The sequence below is a fragment of the Psittacula echo genome (assembly GCF_963264785.1).
Source record: "Psittacula echo genome assembly, chromosome: 3".
In the NCBI taxonomy this organism is placed as follows: domain Eukaryota; kingdom Metazoa; phylum Chordata; class Aves; order Psittaciformes; family Psittacidae; genus Psittacula; species Psittacula echo.
In genome coordinates, this window is record NC_137736.1 from 126,341,360 (window position 1) to 126,359,000 (window position 17,641).

The 17,641-nt window shown below is 50.9% G+C and overlaps 1 protein-coding gene across 2 annotated transcripts in view; it reads right to left on the reverse strand.

Moving 5' to 3' along the window:
* Positions 1-161: 161 nt before the first annotated feature.
* FAM168A (family with sequence similarity 168 member A) overlaps positions 162-17,641 on the reverse strand; it is a 184,486-nt gene continuing 167,006 nt past the window's right edge. For both annotated transcript variants that reach the window (XM_080613618.1, XM_080613619.1), the window contains exons 5-9: positions 15,951-16,076; positions 11,268-11,410; positions 9,246-9,420; positions 7,386-7,516; positions 162-5,398 (exon numbers count right to left, since the gene is read on the reverse strand). In XM_080613618.1, the coding sequence (XP_080469744.1) occupies positions 7,404-7,516; positions 9,246-9,420; positions 11,268-11,410; positions 15,951-16,076 (557 nt within the window). In that variant the 3' untranslated portion in view covers positions 162-5,398; positions 7,386-7,403. The remainder of the gene's footprint in view (positions 5,399-7,385; positions 7,517-9,245; positions 9,421-11,267; positions 11,411-15,950; positions 16,077-17,641) is intronic.

The window sequence follows — 17,641 nt, forward strand, 5'->3', positions numbered from 1 at the left end:
CTGACGTGGCCATGTTGGGCTCAGCGGAACAACCCACCCAAGGTTGAGTTGGCGACCACCGAGCTCCACAAGCAACCTAGAAATGGGTTTATGGCTGCTCCCATTCACTTCTCCACCCCATCCCCACCAAAAAACCAACCACAAACCCCCTCTTGGGCTCTTTTATTTATTTTTTATCGCTTTTTTTTTTTTGGAAACATGTTCATAGGTCTCCAATGTTCTACATCTTACAGGAAATATCGGACAGTTACAAACTCTGGGGGGGAGATCACGACCTGATCTTCAGAACCAAAACCAGAACAAAACCCAAAACCAGGGAACTAAACCCAAATGGACACTTTCAGATGGACAAACCGAGGCTGGGGTGGGGGGGGCTCTCCAGGGCATCACTTCAAGGCCATGTTCCCTCCACACCTTTGAGACTTGGAAGACATGGTTACTCCCAGGTTTCATCTTTGTTTCTCTTACTTTTTGGTATTTATGTATTTATTTTTTGCTAAAGAGGTCCAATACTATTTAAAAATGAGCTGGTTTGGGGGAAAAATGGGACTAAAAACCTAATTCCATAGAAAGAAGGGTAAAACCCAACGTGGGTTTGCTCAGTGCTATGGCAACGGGAGGGTTTGAGTGCTACCCTGCACCCCACTGGCTCAGTTCTGCTTCCTTCCCATGCTTCCCAACCTCTCTGATCCCAAACCTCCTTCACCCTGGGAAACTCCAGCTCCATCCCTTGTAGGGAGCTGCAGCGATGCTGCAGGTGGCTGTATTGCATCAACAGGCTTTTCCCTACAAACAGCACAAATGAGCGTTTCCAACTGGGAATTGCTGCAGTTGAAGCATGGATTTTGCTCTTCCTGCTTTGCCAACATCCCTGTACCAGGTTATTTTGCCTGATTACAGGTAAATCCCTAAGTGCCACGGTGCAATATGCTGGGAAAACGCCTTTTGCAAGCTCTCCTCCCTCTCAACAGGCTTTGTTTTCCTTTTTTCCCTATGGGAATGCTAGTGCATGGCAGAGAAACCATCTGGAGCTTGATCCTGCTGGCAGCCCGACGGGCTCAGGACAGAGCGAAAGGAAGATGGGCAGAGGGTCACTGTGTTTTGGGGGTGATGGATGGATGGAGGGCCTGAAAATACTGACAATTAATAAAAACTAACCCAAAAGCCCTGGATTTATGGATATCCAGCAGCTCTTATTGCTATTGTCGGCTGGTTGGGTTTCCCTATGGAAAATTATCCCTCAAATGTGGGTTTCCTCAAAATATCCTCAAATGTGTATCCCTCTAAGAAAGCCAAATCCCATTTCACACCCTCCGGACAGGGACCACATCATCCCATATCCCTGCATCCACTGGGATGGAGGAGGGGAGGGAGAGGATGGCAAAGAGAGAGGGTTTCAGGAAGGACCCCATTCAGCGGGATGTTGGTGGATGGGGAGAAAACGGATACCCTAAAACCTCCATCCTTCAAACCAAGCCCTTCAATAACACTTCATGGTAAGTACATCCTGGAACTGCAAAAGCTGACCTGGGTTATTGTTACTCATTAAATACAAGAGCAAATGGTCACCTGGAGGGTTCAACCACTTGGAGGGGTGATGGATACAGGAGCTGACTTAGGTTGGGGGTCACCATCACTATCAATTTGCCTTTTTCCCTCCCCACATCTTGGGTTACAGCTCATGTTTTCAAGCAGAGATAATGGCAGGGATGGGTTCATGGTCGTAACAGTGGTTTCAGGGTGATTTTCCTTCCTCTTTAGCTGCAATATCAATCTCTGAGACACTTCAGAGGTTCCTAAGGATGGTTTAGCCCCTTCTCCTCTTCCTTGCTAATGCCCAGTGTGATCCTCCACCATAGGAAACCCTTTTGCTTAATTAACATCAGCAAAGCTTTGCTGGAGTGCAGTATCTGAGAAGCTGGTGGCCACCATCAGTGTTCCCCACAAGGGAGTCCCCCACCGGGCTGCAACCTCCCCAGGACCTTCACTTAAGCCATGACTTGGCCAAGTAAAGGGCTTGGGATCATGGGCTTTCCTCTCATCATTCCATCTACCTAAACCCCCATATCCCTCCATAGGGAAGGGGACAGGGCTGCAGGTCACTCCTGGCATGAGCTGAGGGGCATCAAGCCCCACATCCCCATGCAGTAGCAGGGAGCATCTCACCACCATCATGGACACATGAAGACACCTTGGGAAGGAGCTACCCAAGCCTGGAGCCATGTGGTGGCCCTGGAGCCATGCAGTGTCCAAGCTTAAACCCACCACCAGTTTCCAAACGTGCTCACTAGAGCCTCTCGCCTAACAGGCAGTGAATGCTTCACCTCTCCACACCCTGGCTGAGTTAATGGGCATTTCTGCCTGGGCATAACAGGATGAGGAGCATCAGATCTACTGTTGATCCAGGGGAAGGAGTTAAAACTAAACCACCCCTGTCAGATCTCAGTAGTGGTAACACTGGGTGATCCTCCTGGAGCTTTCTACCCCACCTTTAGTGATCTCTTTCCTTTCACCAGCAAGCCTGGCATCTCCTTCCTGGCCATGGACCCAAGTATTGGCAGTCATTCCTAAAGCAGCTAAGGGTGAAGGGTGCCTAGGTTTGCTGGGAAGGACCTCCTCTGCAGAACCTAGGCTGTGATAACACTGAACCCTGCAAGCCATAGCGCAATTCCTCTGGCTGGAGCTTACTCTACCCTATGTGTTTTCATGCTGACAGACACCTCCTAACACATAGCACGAAGTCAACATGAGAGGAAAGAAGGGTATTGAGAGGTCTTCAAGTCCTGTGATCTACTGGGTGGTTTTCCACCCAGTTTAACTGCTACAAACAGTGGAAGGATGATGTAGTAACATTGGTTCCAAATGTCCTGGTGCTCTTTATGTGCTAATCCTTGGCTTGGCCAAGGTGAACCCTTAGGTTTTGGGGGGGTTTTCTTCTCTTTTCCATTTATACAAACCCGAAGTGCAACCCAAAGTACCACACAGGAGAAATCCACCTTCCGACCCCACAGCACTGGTGTTCAGTCTTCCCCTACTCTGCTCCCCTTGAGATTGGGAAGGTCAACCACAGCTTTGTTAGATCTCCTTTAAAAGCCCCATGACCAACTAAATGACTCCCATACAGAAGTGCTGGTTCCAACACCCAACCTGACAAACCACCTGGGACCAACCAGCAGTAGGAGAAGTCCTCTTGGGTCCCTAAGCTTGTTTCTCCTCATTTGGACCATGCTCATAGGAAGGAGCTCCATAACTCCTCCCAATGGCAGCAGAAGCCAAGCTGGAAACACAACCAAGAGCAAGGTCTCACCCTGGTATCAACAACTGGTCACGTTGCTCTTCCGAAAGACCCTCCAGTCTGATCTCTACACCACCATGTCCCAGTCAAGGTGACTCTCCAATGCTGCTCCCCACTGCCCCCACCTCCATACGGAGATACGGCATATCCAAAGCAGAGCAACCAACAGACATCTGGGCACTGACTCAACACTATGCATGGGTCAGAAATCCATGACAGGCAATGCCAGGAGGGATTCCCACCCACACCTCCTAACCTGACTGCTTTAAAGGCTCTGGATTTGGTCCATAGTGACAACCTTGAAGCCCAAGAGATGCGAGCTGCACACACACTGTTGGTGCATGTAACTCTTTTGGCACACTTGAGGGAAAACTCAAAACCCAACAGTGGTTTTGTCTTAGGAAACACAAAACAGAAGAAAAACCTTGTTTCTACTCAGGGTTTAATGATAAGGACTTAAAGATAAACTGGCCTCAGGTACTGTCTGCAAAACCTCTCTCTACTGCCCTCCATACAACTTATTGCTCCACTTGGATACCCCAAGGTGGGATGTCACCAGCCACACTTGGCCTCACATCTTCATGCCCTTGGGAAAGCCAAAACCCCCTGAAACTACCCCAGTGCCCACAGCCTCTGCGTGCCCATCATATCCCAGCCTGGTCCATGTCAACTGTGGATCACCTTCCCTGCTCTCACCTTTCCTCAGGTGCCTTCCCATGAGGAAGGTGACATGTTTATTGCTATTGCTTCCTCTTCCCCTCCACTTCTCCCCACAGGCCAAGCAGAGCAGCTGCTCTCATCCCCCTCTCCTACCTTTCTCTATGGTGCCAGGATTTGTGCTTGGATGAACATTTCTCCTGGAAGTCTCAGCTGTAACCCAAAGAATGAGGGGGGCACCTTGACTGCCATGGAGGAATCACAGTTTGGTTTCAGCCCTGCCAATGACACAGGTGAAAGGTGAAGCCACCCGTCCCCCTTGCCCTACCTCAAAGACTGTCCTCCATCAATCAGCTCTCCTCCTTTCCCACACTATGAGACTCTAGAGAAGCTCTTCAAACCAAGCCTTGGACCTAGGGAAGCTCTTCAGATCAACCCTTGGACCTGGAGAAGCTCTTCAAACCAACCCTTGAACATCTCCTTGCTTCCTTCAACAGCCACCCAGCCCATCTCTGCCTGCAAACAGTAGCCACACAGGGAAGAAGCTGCCTTCTCCCTCACACAGCCCCAGGACATGGCCGATGGGGAGCATCCCATATACCCAAGAGGTGCAAGATGCTACCAGGGCACATGTGTCTCGGCTGCCCTCTTCCCATCACACAAGATCCATTTGCCCAGTTGGAAAAAGCAGCCCAAAGACCTGATGGTGACCATTCCTCATACTTCCTAAGACAAGTGTGTTACATCGCTAATGATACTTATATTCTCTTAACTCCTACAAAAGAAGGGATGAGTTCAGAACTTCACTGCAGATAATGCATTTATAATCTATCACAACAGCTATCTGGAAGACACCAAGTTTTTTTTTTTTCCTTGTAATATGTTATGGAAGATTAAATAATTTATATTCTTCAACTAAAAATACCCAAACCAAAACAGGAAGAAGAAGCCTGCCTACCAGCGCTGTGCTTTTCACGTAGTACCCTGAACATCAACCACTCTTACTAGCCAAAGGAAATCTAGGCTCTTGTCAACAACAACGACAACAGAAAGATCATGAAAAGAACCCAAAACGAACAAGAAGTGGGGGGATCTTTGCACCACTCAGCTGGGCAACGCTGGAAAAACAAAAAAGTGGAATATTCTGAGCTTTCCAATGACAGGGCTCCAAAGAGAGAACTCGACTATTGCTCAGTGTCAGTATGTGTGTTACACAATGGATGTGGGGTGGGGAGGAGGAAGGGGGAGAGGAGAAAACAACAAAATAAAAGGGAGGCAGAAGATTAGAAAAAGCAGCTTTTACAAAACCACTAAAGAATGCATAAAGTGACCCTTGCACTTTTGTTGGTTTTCTTTTGTTCTTGCAAACAGACGAGGTGCTGCAGGACAGCGGCCACAGCACCGATGTAAGACTTGTGTAGTTGCATACAATGTTTGACTCTGGATCTGGAAGAGAGCAGAGGTATTGAAAACAAGGAGTTAGGAGCAAGTGGTGCAGGGTAAGAAGGTTCTAAAGAGCAGTCTGGATATTTGGGCTGTGGCTAATGGGATGAGGTTCAACAAGGCAAAGTGCTGGGTTCTGCAATTGGGCCACAACAGCCCCATGCAATGCTCCAGGCTTGGGAATTGTGGCTGGAAACTGCTCATAGGAAAGGCCCTGGAGGTGCTGATTGATGGAGCTGAACAGGAGCAGCTTGTGCCCAGGCAGCCAGGAAGCCCCCAGCATCCTGGCCTGGATCAGCACCAGTGCGGCAGCAGGGCCAGGGCAGGGATTGTGCCCCTGTGCTGGGCACTGGGGAGGCCGCACCTGGAATCCTGTGCTCAGCTCTGGGCCCCTCACTGCAAGAGAGACATTGAGGGGTTGGAGCGGGGCCAGAGAAGGGCAGCGGAGCTGGTGCAGGGCCTGGAGCCCAAGGGTGATGGGGAAGGGCTGAGGGACCTGGGGGGTTCAGTGTGGAGAAGAGAAGGCTCAGGGGGGACCTGATGGCTCCCTACAAGTGCCTGAGAGGAGGATGGAGCCAGGAGGGGCTGGGCTCTGCTCCCAAGGAACAAGGGATGGGACAAGAGGAACCGGCCTCAAGCTGCACCAGGGCAGGTTTAGATGGAGCTGAGGAACAATTCCTGCCCCAGAGGGTGCTCAGGCATTGGAACAGGCTGCCCAGGGCAGGGCTGCAGGCACCGTCCCTGCAAGGGTTCACACACCGTGGAGACGAGGCCTCAGTGCCATGGGGCAGTGGTGGCCCTGGCAGTGCTGGCAATGGTTGGACTGGATGAGCTTAAAGCTCTTTTCCAACCTCACTGATTTTGTGACCCTATGATCAGACAGAGCTGTTCTCCTCTCCTCTGCACCGCTATAGCAGCACCTACAGCTGATGTACATGGGATTTAACCATCCCTCGTGCCACTGTGTGTGCAATTTCTTGGGCAGGGAGCTGAGGAAGCAGCAGTTCAGTGGTGGTATCCATTGCAGAGGATTAAAAATGTGCAGATGGGATCCTCTCTGCTAATTGCACAACGATTTGTCATGGGAAGGATTAGCTCAGTGTAATGTATGCAGCAAGGAGAGATTTCAGATAGCCCCCAGGGCTGGTTCATCCACGCTGCCTCCCCATGCAGCATCATGTGTTCCCATCAGCTGCGTTCCCTGTTAATTGGGCATGAAGGACCAAGAGCTCCATCAACACAAGGAGGGTGTTTAAATGAGCAGCTGCGATTTTGGGGATCCTGAGCACGACAGGAACCTGCAGCTGGTTGCAGCAGCTGCACACAAGCCCCATGATAATGAACAGGACGATCTCCCACCATGTTTTAGCAGGGATAAAAAACAAGGAATTGTTCAGCCTGGAGAAGGCTCCTTAAGAGAAGACCTGAGAGCAGCTCCAGTGCCTAAAGGGGCTGCAGGAAAGCTGGAGAGGGGCTTTGGACAGGGGCCTGTAGGGCCAGGCCAAGGGGAATGGCTTGAACCTGTCAGAGGGGAGACTGAGATGAGCTCTTAGGCAGAAGCTCTTCCCTGTGAGGGTGCTGAGGCGCTGGCCCAGGGTGCCCAGAGAAGCTGTGGCTGCCCCATCCCTGGCAGTGTTCAAGGCCAGGTTGGACACAGGGGCTTGGAGCAACCTAGTCTAGTGTGAGGCATCCCTGCCCCTGGCAGGGGGTTGGAACTGGATGATCTTAGGATCCTTTCCAACCCAAATCATTCTATGATTCTATGTAAGGTCAAGGTAAACTGTGCTTTGCTAAAACCTTCTGTAGCCCCATGACGGAGCACCATGCAGCTATCCTTACTAGGGAGCAGTGCTAAAAGGCTCTTCTGGAGACACAGCATCACCTTGCGAAAGGGATTCAGCAGCTTTGCAGGAAGGAGAGAAGCAACGGCAGTGCTTGGTGGTTAATTAATCAACAAGAGCAAAGCAAGACCTGCCAAGGCAGCACTTACATGAATTGGCCAGTGGGTTTACCAGTGTGGAGGTACATAGCTGTAGGTGGGGGTTCCTTGAGCCCTGTACGTTGGCACAGAAACTGGATGTGCTCCGATGGCAGTGTGTTGTGGGGTGGTCAACAAGGTTCCTGCAACAGCATGGAGAAATGGAGAAGAGCTCTGTTACGGGAGTTTACACTGGAGCTGAGGACCAATTCCTGCCCCAAAGGGTGCTCAGGCATTGGAACAGGCTGCCCAGGGCAGGGCTGCAGTCACCGTCCCTGCAAGGGTTCACACACCGTGGAGACGAGGCCTCAGTGCCATGGGGCAGTGGTGGCCCTGGCAGTGCTGGGAATGGTTGGACTGGATGAGCTTAAAGGTCTTTTCTGACCCAGTTGATTCTACGATTCTAAGGGGCAGGCACAGCATCAGCTCCTTTCTTCCCCTTCTTCCACTCTCCCAAATAGCATTGGCCCGTGAGACCTGAATCAAAGGTGTCTGAGTCATGTGGTTGGTATCAGCCAACACCATGAACAGAATAAACCCACCTGAAGCTCCAGCATATTTTCCATGCTGATTTTGGCCTTAACTCATCTTTTCCTAATTTCCCTTGTCCCTGAAGACTAGAAGTAGCCAGAAATCTGCTGATATCTTCCACCTGCTAAAGGCACTGGGCTCAGCTGCAACAGCAAATCACTGCAGTGATCTCAAACATCTAAGGACCAAACTGCATGGGAGGAGGATTGTAAAAGGAGATGAGAAAAAGCCAAGAACTTCCAGAGAAAATAAAGATGAGCTTTGCCATTCATCTCCCAAGGGCAGAGGAGCTGTTTTGCTTCATTTAACCCCCTAGAGCTGAGAGCCTTGGGATGCAGTAGGAATGATCGGCTCCCAGCCACAAACCAAAGGAACTACCTCGTGCATCCTCTTTTCTTTCAGCCTTCAGCTGATACACAGAGGGATTTTAGGTGGGAATTTGCACAGTGCCTTCAGCAGATGTGGGGAGGGAGGATACAGCTTAAACTACTCTGCTCTGGGAGTAACGGGGTGCTCAAAACAGCATCTCAGTTCCTGGCTACTGCAAATGCTACTATAGAGAATTTAAAGCATCTCACGTGCATCTCTCCACCTCTCAGTATAAGCAACAGTAAATCTCTCAGAGAGGTTCTTGTCAAACCCAGGCTGCAGCATCTCTGCTTGCAACAAGGACTGTGGTCCGTAACAGAGCCCTGTTTCACAGCTAATGCAGATGCAGAAGGATGAATGAGGTGTTTCTTGGCATAATTCAATATACAATCCTAGGAATTGTTAATGAGAAAAATACAGGCTTTGGGAAAAATAAACCCAGCCTATATCCTTACTTAATGTGCTGTGCTGCCAATAAAAGCAATCCTGCACATAAACTCCCAAGGATTTGGGATGCAGAATCCAAGGTTAATGTTCATTTTGTTGACTGAAAGTAAGACCATTTAAGTGTCCAAAAAAAGGAACTTGAGGATAGAAATACAATACTGAGGATGGACAAACTTGGTTATACCTCTGATTATGGAGCAGATGAAGGAAGGATAATGTATTTAAGGATGCAAGAGTTCATGTCTCTAGAGTGAGCCAAACACAAGATCTCTCTGCTAACCTAAAAGCTGAGTTACATCAGTATCAGCAGCATTTCTGCCTGCAAAGGAGAGGTGGCAGCAAGCAAAACTAGCAATTAGCTGTGTTCAAAGTGCTTCTGGAGCCACATCCAGGTACACCCTGCAAGGCTGCAGGCAGCACAGAGAGCTCTTCATCCAGGATAAATCTCCGGCCCAGGTTGTTTGGATACATCCCAAACAAGAGATGAAACTACGGCTCAGAACACGGGGAGATTTGCCTTCTTACCTGCTGACATTGCCATGGTGGTCCCAGCGACCATGCCCATGGCCACACCGTTAGTCCTGGGTGCAGCGACTGGGGCCGGGTAGATGGCCGATGGGATGCTGTTGGGCTGAACCACGGTGGTGTGATGGATAACGTGAGGCTGTGCCGCGTACACTGGCTGGGTATAATAAGCTCCCTGTTGGAGAAGGGATAAAAAACACCATTGTCTTTGTCACTGGATTGGCAGTGCAAGCCAAAGCAGTGACTTGAAGGCCAGTATTTTATATGGAGGCAAAGGCCAGCTCTGTGTGCAGGGGGTGTCAGCTGGGCAGGGAGATACTGTAGGTCCTGCTATGGGATGAGCAGTGATGCAGCATCACAGCCTCATATTTACCCCCTGCAGAGATGGGACATAGGATATTCCCAAAGCCAGCCTGTATCGTGAGCCCAAAGTGACTCCACTGGGACAGTCCTTCACCCTGAGATTCAAGCCTTTGGCTCCTCTAGATCTGCTGCACAAGCAGTCTTAAACACAAGGCTCTTCATTTGGGTAGGGGCAATCCCCAGCACAAACACAGGCTGGGGGAGACTGGATGGAGCAGCCTGAGGAGAAGGACTTGGGGTGTTGGGTGAGGAGAAGCTGCGAGGGCTGGAGCAGCTCTGCTCTGGAGCCAGGCTGAGAGAGCTGGGCTGGGTCAGCCTGGAGAAGAGAAGGCTCCTGAAGGGGAGACCTGAGAGCAGCTCCAGTGCCTAAAGGGGCTGCAGGAAACCTGGAGAGGGGCTTGGGACAAGGGCCTGTAGGGACAGGCCAAGGGGAATGGCTTGAACCTGCCAGAGGGGAGACTGAGATGAGCTCTTAGGCAGAAGCTCTTCCCTGTGAGGGTGCTGAGGCGCTGGCCCAGGGTGCCCAGAGAAGCTGTGGCTGCCCCATCCCTGGCAGTGTTCAAGGCCAGGTTGGACACAGGGGCTTGGAGCAAGCTGCTCCAGTGGAAGGGGTCCCTGCCCATGGCAGGGGTTGGAGCTGGAGGAGCTTTAAGGTCCCTTCAACCCGAACCAGGTTGTGAAGATTCTATAACGAAGACAAGCTGGTGTCACGTGTAGCTGCTGGTACAAAGAGCTGCCCATGGGACACCAGTTGAGCACTGCCAAAGGGCTGGTCCTTCCCATGAGCCAGCTCCTTCTGCCTGGAGACCTGGATAAGGAAGAATGAAACTGAACCTGAGGACATGTGAGGTGGCCTCTGGAATGCATAAAGGCAATGGGAAGGGAGTGGAACACCATCCTGACCTGGAAAGTCAGGTCGTTGGGAGAAAAGCCATGGAGACTGTAGGGCCAGATACCCCTGAGGAGCTTGTGATCTTCAGTGGGAAAGGGCATAGAGGTGATTTTCAAAGGACATCTGCTCTTAATCACACCCCTGTGGAGGATCTTGGCCCCAGCACATAGCTGGAGGTGGTGGCAACGCAGGAGCAGAGAAGATGGCACTGGAAACCCATCCAGGTGCTGGAGGAGGAGCTGCTCTAAGGACACAAATCTGGGTCATGCCTGAAGTAGCCTGTGCTGGTGAAAGAGCCACAAGAGTTTTCCAAGGGAGCTGGCAGGAGGGTGATGCAAGTCAGTAAGATGCCAAGAGCCACCAGCAAATGGACCTTGGGTACCCTAGACTCATTTGTGGCCCTTAGGAAGAGCAACACTGAGGACTGGGGAAGGCGGGGAGAGGTGGGTGCAGGGACTATCCTGGAGCCACGGGGCCCCAGCATGTGATTCTGGGGGAACAGACCTGATTCCCAACCTCATCGAGACACTGTGTTGACTCCACTACACACCAACAACCACGTAAGACCATGTCTCATCCAGAGGATCCAATGGAGCAGTCAGGAGAGAGACCCCAGCACCCCAGAGATGCACCAAGCCCCACCATGAGCACCTCCATCCCACCAGGACATAGGTGCTCAGCCCTGACAGCCAAAGATGAAGCCCTGTAGGAACCTCAGGCTGTATTTGCACGCTGTGGGGTGAGGTGGTGGGTGGGGAGGCACCTACCTGGGTGTACAGGTTCTGCTGTGGATAGGCACTTCTGATGGGGTACATAGCGGTTTGGTACGGGTTCGGAGACGGCGAGTAGGGAGGAGGTGCGTTGTTACTCTGGGTCGGTGGGACCTTGTAGGGAGTCCCCGCAGTGTACCCTGCCAAAGAGAAGAGGAGTCCAAGTGAGGGTGAGGATTTACAGCTGCAGAGCTGGTTCATGGAGAACATGAGCAACCCAAGCTGTTGTTCATGATGCACTGGTTACTCGCTGGGCATCACTCAGGATGGAGGAGGCACCAAGCTGGATGAGCATCTTCTGATGTGCCATGAAACCCACCAAGCTGAGACCTGAGTCCAGCATCCAGCCCTTGGCTAATCAATCACAGCAGCCAGGCCTGCATCCTCTACCCAGCCCAGCAGTGGCTCTTCCCAAAACCAGTGGTCCAAACCAGTGCATTCAGCTCAGGGTCCCCCAACACAAGAAGGATGTGGAGCTGCTGGAGTGAGTCCAGAGGAGGCCATGGAGATGCTGCGAGGGCTGGAGCAGCTCTGCTCTGGAGCCAGGCTGAGAGAGCTGGGCTGGGGCAGCCTGGAGAAGAGAAGGCTCCTGAAGGGGAGACCTTAGAGCAGCTCCAGTGCCTAAAGGGGCTGCAGGAAACCTGGAGAGGGGCTTGGGACAAGGGCCTGTAGGGCCAGGCCAAGGGGAATGGCTTGAACCTGCCAGAGGGGAGACTGAGATGAGCTCTTAGGCAGAAGCTCTTCCCTGTGAGGGTGCTGAGGCGCTGGCACAGGGTGCCCGGAGAAGCTGTGGCTGCCCCATCCCTGGCAGTGCTCAAGGCCAGGTTGGACACAGGGGCTTGGAGCAAGCTGCTCCAGTGGAAGGGGTCCCTGCCCGTGGCAGGGGTTGGAGCTGGAGGAGCTTTAAGGTCCCTTCCAACCCAAACCAGGCTGGGATTCTATGATTAATATTTAGGTGAAAGCAATGGATGCCTTTAAGTATTCCATGAAGGTGGATAGTTCTGAGCAATTTCCTCTCCTGCAAAGGAGGACTGTGACCATCAGCTCACCTTGCAGCTTTGAGAGGAAACCCCAAGTGATGCTCAAGCACCTTATATCTGTCCTGCTCCCTGCAGATTATTTGCATTAGTAACAAAAGCAGCAAATCTGCTTTATTGCCATTAAGAAAAGCCATTTCTCTGCTTCATCAACAGGCACTGCGGGTTGCTGCCAAGCCAGGATCAGAGGGAGGACAGTGGGGTGGCAGGCACAGGCAGCAGGACCAAAACCGATCACAGTATTCCAGGGGCTGCCTGATCAGCACTGAGCAGAGTGGGACAGTGACACCTTTATCTCTGCTGGTGATGCCCTTGTTGATGTTCCCCAGCACCCTGTTGGCTTTCTTTGCTGCAGCCGCTCACTGTTCACTCCTATGGAGCTGGTTCCTTCAGGTCCCTTTCCCAGAGCTGCTCCAGTCAGGCACATCCCAGCCTGTGCTGCTCCAGGATTGGGTTTTCCCAAGGGCAAGACCTGACACTTGTCCTTGTTGAGCTCCATCAGGTTCTTCCCAGCCCAATCTTCAGCCAGCCCAGCTCATCCTAGAGGGTGGCTCCACCTTCCCAAGTGCCCTCTTCCCACTCAGTTTGGTGTCATTGGCAAACTTCATCAGGGAGCACTTGATCCCATCACCCAGATCACTTAAGAAGACATTGAGCAGTGCTGGGCCCTGTATCTACCCCACCAGTGACAGGTTCCCAGTTGGAAAAGGAACATGGGATGTCGTAAGGTTCACCATCACCTTGGGCAGTAGCTCCCAACCCACCACACACAGCACTTGTCTAGACCATAAAGTAGTGGTTTCCCCAATCTAATCCTATTCTAATCCTCAGGAATACTTGAAGTTGTGCTTTAAGGGTTTTCTTTTAGGGTAGACTAAAAGCTGAGCTGCTGCCACGGGATGCCCCAGACTGCATCAAGCGTGCCATGAAGGTGTTGGTCACAGCTTAATGAACAAGTAAAATAGGAATGGTAAGAAATCTGCTCCCACAAGCAGGGAAAAACATGTAAGATGGGATGGCTGCTGGGAAATGGTATCCAGCTCTTGCAGAGGACTGGGAGAAACCAACCTTGGAGCAAACAGGCTCCAAAGACTCTGTAGGATGGAGAGGAGAAGCCAAGGCTCAGCCCAGCAGTAAGATACCCAAGCACTCAAACATAATGAAGTCATTTACTCAAGCACTATTCAGGGCAGCAATTAATGAAGGCAAAGATTGCAAGGCTGCTAATAGCCCACATTATGCGCCCAGCACTGCAAGGGCGTGAAGAAAACAAGCTTTCTAGGAACTCCCAAACAGCATCTCACCGCCTCCTGCTTGCTGCACATTGGATCCAATGTGTTAATTAAACAGCAGAAGAGCTGTGACCTTTCATTCTGACTCACATTAGCAGGAGAGCAACTATCTTTAAAGGAGGAATGGAACTGCAGGTTCTGAATGGCTGTATGGAGACATCATGAGGTCCTCCAGGAACCCAACAACGTCACCTACAGAGCCACCAAGCTCCTGTTCAATTTTACCCATTTTCTTCTCTTCTGAACTCATTTTTTTAAACAAAGACCTTGGATGCCAGCTCTCAGCATCACGCTTCCAATTCTGATGGGCGTCTGGAGCTGTGGACCAGCTCAAGGCTGCGTGGTTTCACCACCTGAATGTTAAGACTTGATGTGGTTTTCCAGTTGCTGAATCATGCACAATTTATCTATGATATTAAAAAGGGTATTAAGCATAACAGCCCATGGAAGATGGAATCTTCCATGTTTTCCCAGAGAGGTGGTGGATGCCCCATTCCTGGAAGCATTCAAGGTCAGGCTGGATGGAGCTTGGAGCAACCTGACCTACTTGAAGATATCCCTGATCACTGCAGGGGGATGTGGGCTGGACTAAATGAGCTTCAAAGGTCCCTTCCAACCCAAACCATTCTAGGAATGGAATTCCATGATTCTCTTTGAAAAGCGACATCCCTACCATTCATTGGGTTAGGGACACTACCCTTCACATGGTGCACGAGCTTTGTATGACATCTAATTTCATGCCAGACCAGATCTGACCAAGTTTCAAGTGTTTGGAAACTCTTACCTTGCAATTAGTAGAAACCTAGATAGTGTTTGGCAAAATTCCCCTGGAATTTAACCCATGCCTGGATGTGCTTTCTCCTTCCCGCTGCACCTCCAGGCTGCTGCAGGGGAGATTCCTCCTTCAAAATCAGAGAGGGGAAGAGCAGATACCACGGTAGAAATAGGTTTGGGGGCAAACTTTGGCTGCGGCCACCAGTGTGTGGTCACTGGGCAGCCCCATGCAGGCTGCTCTCATTGCCAGAGAACTGGCTTGGGCACATTGAATTGGGAAATCAAATTTAAGAGATAAAGCCCTGAGGTTTCAGAGATGCTTCATGCATCGCTGTGGTGGCTTTGTCAGGACTCTGCTGGCAGATGCTGCCTTAAGCACAGGCTCTGAATAATCAGAAGCATTTCAGGTTGGGCATCCCGAACTGGATCTGTCCTTTGGCTCCATCTCACCACCCTCTCAGTAAAGAATTTCTTCCTTAGATCCAATCTAAACTTCCCCTGTTTCAGTCTGAACCCATCACCCCTTGTCCTGTCACTGCAGTCCCTGATGAAGAGCCCATCCCCAGCATCCTTGTAGCCCCCTTCAGACACTGGAAGCTGCTCTGAGGTCTCCACGCAGCTTCTCTTCTCCAGGCTCAACAGCCCCAGTGTTCTCAGCCTGGCTTCATACAGGAGGTGCTTGAGCCCCTTAGAACCTAGGAGCGGTCCCACCTCATGCCTGCAGCCCTCCCCATGCCCCAGCTTTAACAGGCAACATGAGGGCAAGAGCAGGCAAGAGCAGTTGGGCAGGGGCCAGGGGACACCCCACACAGCAGGGGAAGCACCAGGGGCCTTATCTGGGAGCTTATCACCCCTCCTGGAGGCACTGTTGGGCCTCTTAGGGGATGAGATTACATGGCTTCAGCTGGAAAAGCCTGTTTAACCACGATCCATAAGCAGCATCTCCTCCCCCTGCCTCTGTGCAGCCAGTTTGAGTTAAAAGGTGGGAATTTCACCCTGGATTCCTTGAAAATCAACCTGGAATTTGGAATTCTCTGTTTTAAGGGAATAGGAAATAATCTCCCTTTGTTTTTATTACGTATACCATTCTGTTCAACCACAGAGCATCACCACTGCAGTATACACCTGAAATCAAGACAAGGTTGCTCCTGGGGACCAAACACTTGGCTGAAAGAGGCCTTCACCCTTCTCCATTTGACTTGTTCCTCTGAAGGAGCACTGGGAGGGTCAGTGCTCTCCTCTTCATGCTCCATCATGGTTTGAACACAGGAACAAAGGATGCTACCTTGTTTTGAGTGGAAAAAACACAACATTTCATCCCAGAGGAATGAAAGCAGCTCCCACTGGATATCTCTGGCACAAGGTGATGGATCTGCTACATGGTGCAGAGCAAGCACCCCCAGGATGTGCAGCACCCTCACTGTGTCAGCACACAGGGACAGACACACAGACATGAATGATCCCATCCATTTCAAACAGGCAGATCTCAAATAACCCCATCCCAAAGTAGCCCCAGGAGGGGAGGGAAACGGACACAAACCAACCAAGGAAAACCCCAGAAGAAAAGGTGCATTTACTGAATGCTGCGGAAGAAGCCTGGTAAGTTCTGTTCTCGGTGCCGGTGTCCACTGGGAGGTGGAAGGTGCCCTCCGTGGCACAGGAGGAGGAGGTCTGTGGCCAGGCTTGCTTCATCAGAAGTGTAGCTGGATGGAGACAGAGAAGAGGTGTCACACACAGCAATGAACACACAACTTCCCATTTGAACCACTTTGCTGCTCTCTTCCTTTCCCCTCCCACCTCTTAAGGACAAATATCCATAGGAATGTCGCACCATGATGGTTCCTCTTGTCCCACCTCATCCCCATGGAGGGATGGTTTGCAGCAAACCAGTTACTTGGTTTCCTGAGCTAAGAGACCTGCATGAAGATCTACACCAGAGGGACACTGCTAGCAAAGCCACCATCCCTCCCCAGATACCACTGGTCACCTCTGTGCATATGAACCAGCAATGGTTGTCCTCGTCCTTTCCCAGTTGGAAAACAGCCTGAGTTGGTTGTGCAAGGCATTTTATTCCCAGTAAAACCCTTTGAGATGCTTGCATGGCAGATGCCACCGGTGGACAAGGTACTGGTTGCTGTGACTGTCCCATCACAGCTTTGGAAAGGTCAGGGAGCAGAAGCAGTGGCTTTGGGAAGGTCATCCTGTATCCCAGTATATGTAAAGTAATATGTGAAGCCAAGAAAGATAATCCAGAGGAACATCAAGAGTCAAATCTTGTGGGATTTGAGACACAACCAACAAAATTCAATGAACCAGCAGTGGCTATACCCTCATAGAATCATAGAACCACGCTTTGGGTTGGAAGGGACCTTAAAGCTCATCCAATTCCAACCCCTTGCCATGGGCAAGGATGACTTCCACTAGAGCAGGTTGCTCCTTCCGAAGTTGATGCCTCCAGGAAAGGTTTACCAGGTCTTTTTCTGCTTCCCTTTTTTGCTTCCCCCCTGAAACTACGGATGCACCCTAACTCCTTGTGCCAGGCTCAACTCCAAGAATTAACCATCCCTGGTTGAAATCCCACCACCTCCCAACGGAGCTCATCCATCTTTTGAAGGCCTCAGCCAGTTCTGACAGCTCACTGCTCACCACCAGCTGCTCTGGACAGCATTATAAAAGCTCCAGGTTTCCCATGTACCACAGGATGTATTTCACACCCCCAGCTACTAAGGAAGGAAAACCAAGCGAGGCTTGATCAATCCTCAACAAGGCACCTAGTGATCAGACCTCGCTGTGCAGTTGTGGAGGATAAAGAAGGTAAAATAAAGCTCCTGGAATCAAGGAAAATCACGGATTTATGGCTTCTCTAAAGGTATTTTTGGGGACACAGAAGACACACTGTTGACATGGTCTCTCTACACCAAATGAGCGGGTTCCCCAAGATCTGTAGAAGGCTGGAGGTCAGGGTATGGTCCTGTTGTCCTCTTCTCCTTGTGCAGGTGGTGTTAGGGACAGGGTAAAGGGATTTGGGGCCAGATCTGCCAACTCAAGAGACTTCAGGAGTCAAAACAAAGGACCTTTGGGCAAGAAAGGAACAACAGAGGAATTCTGTAGGAAGGGAACCATTTCTGACAGCAGAACCAGGCAAGGTTAAAGCAGAAAGAGGAGCTCTGTTGGAGAGACACCATGGCCTAAAGGAGGAGGTGGTGGGTTCCTTACCCTCCCACTGGCTCCATGAAGACTTCATAACTCCTTCTCCCAAGCACATTCC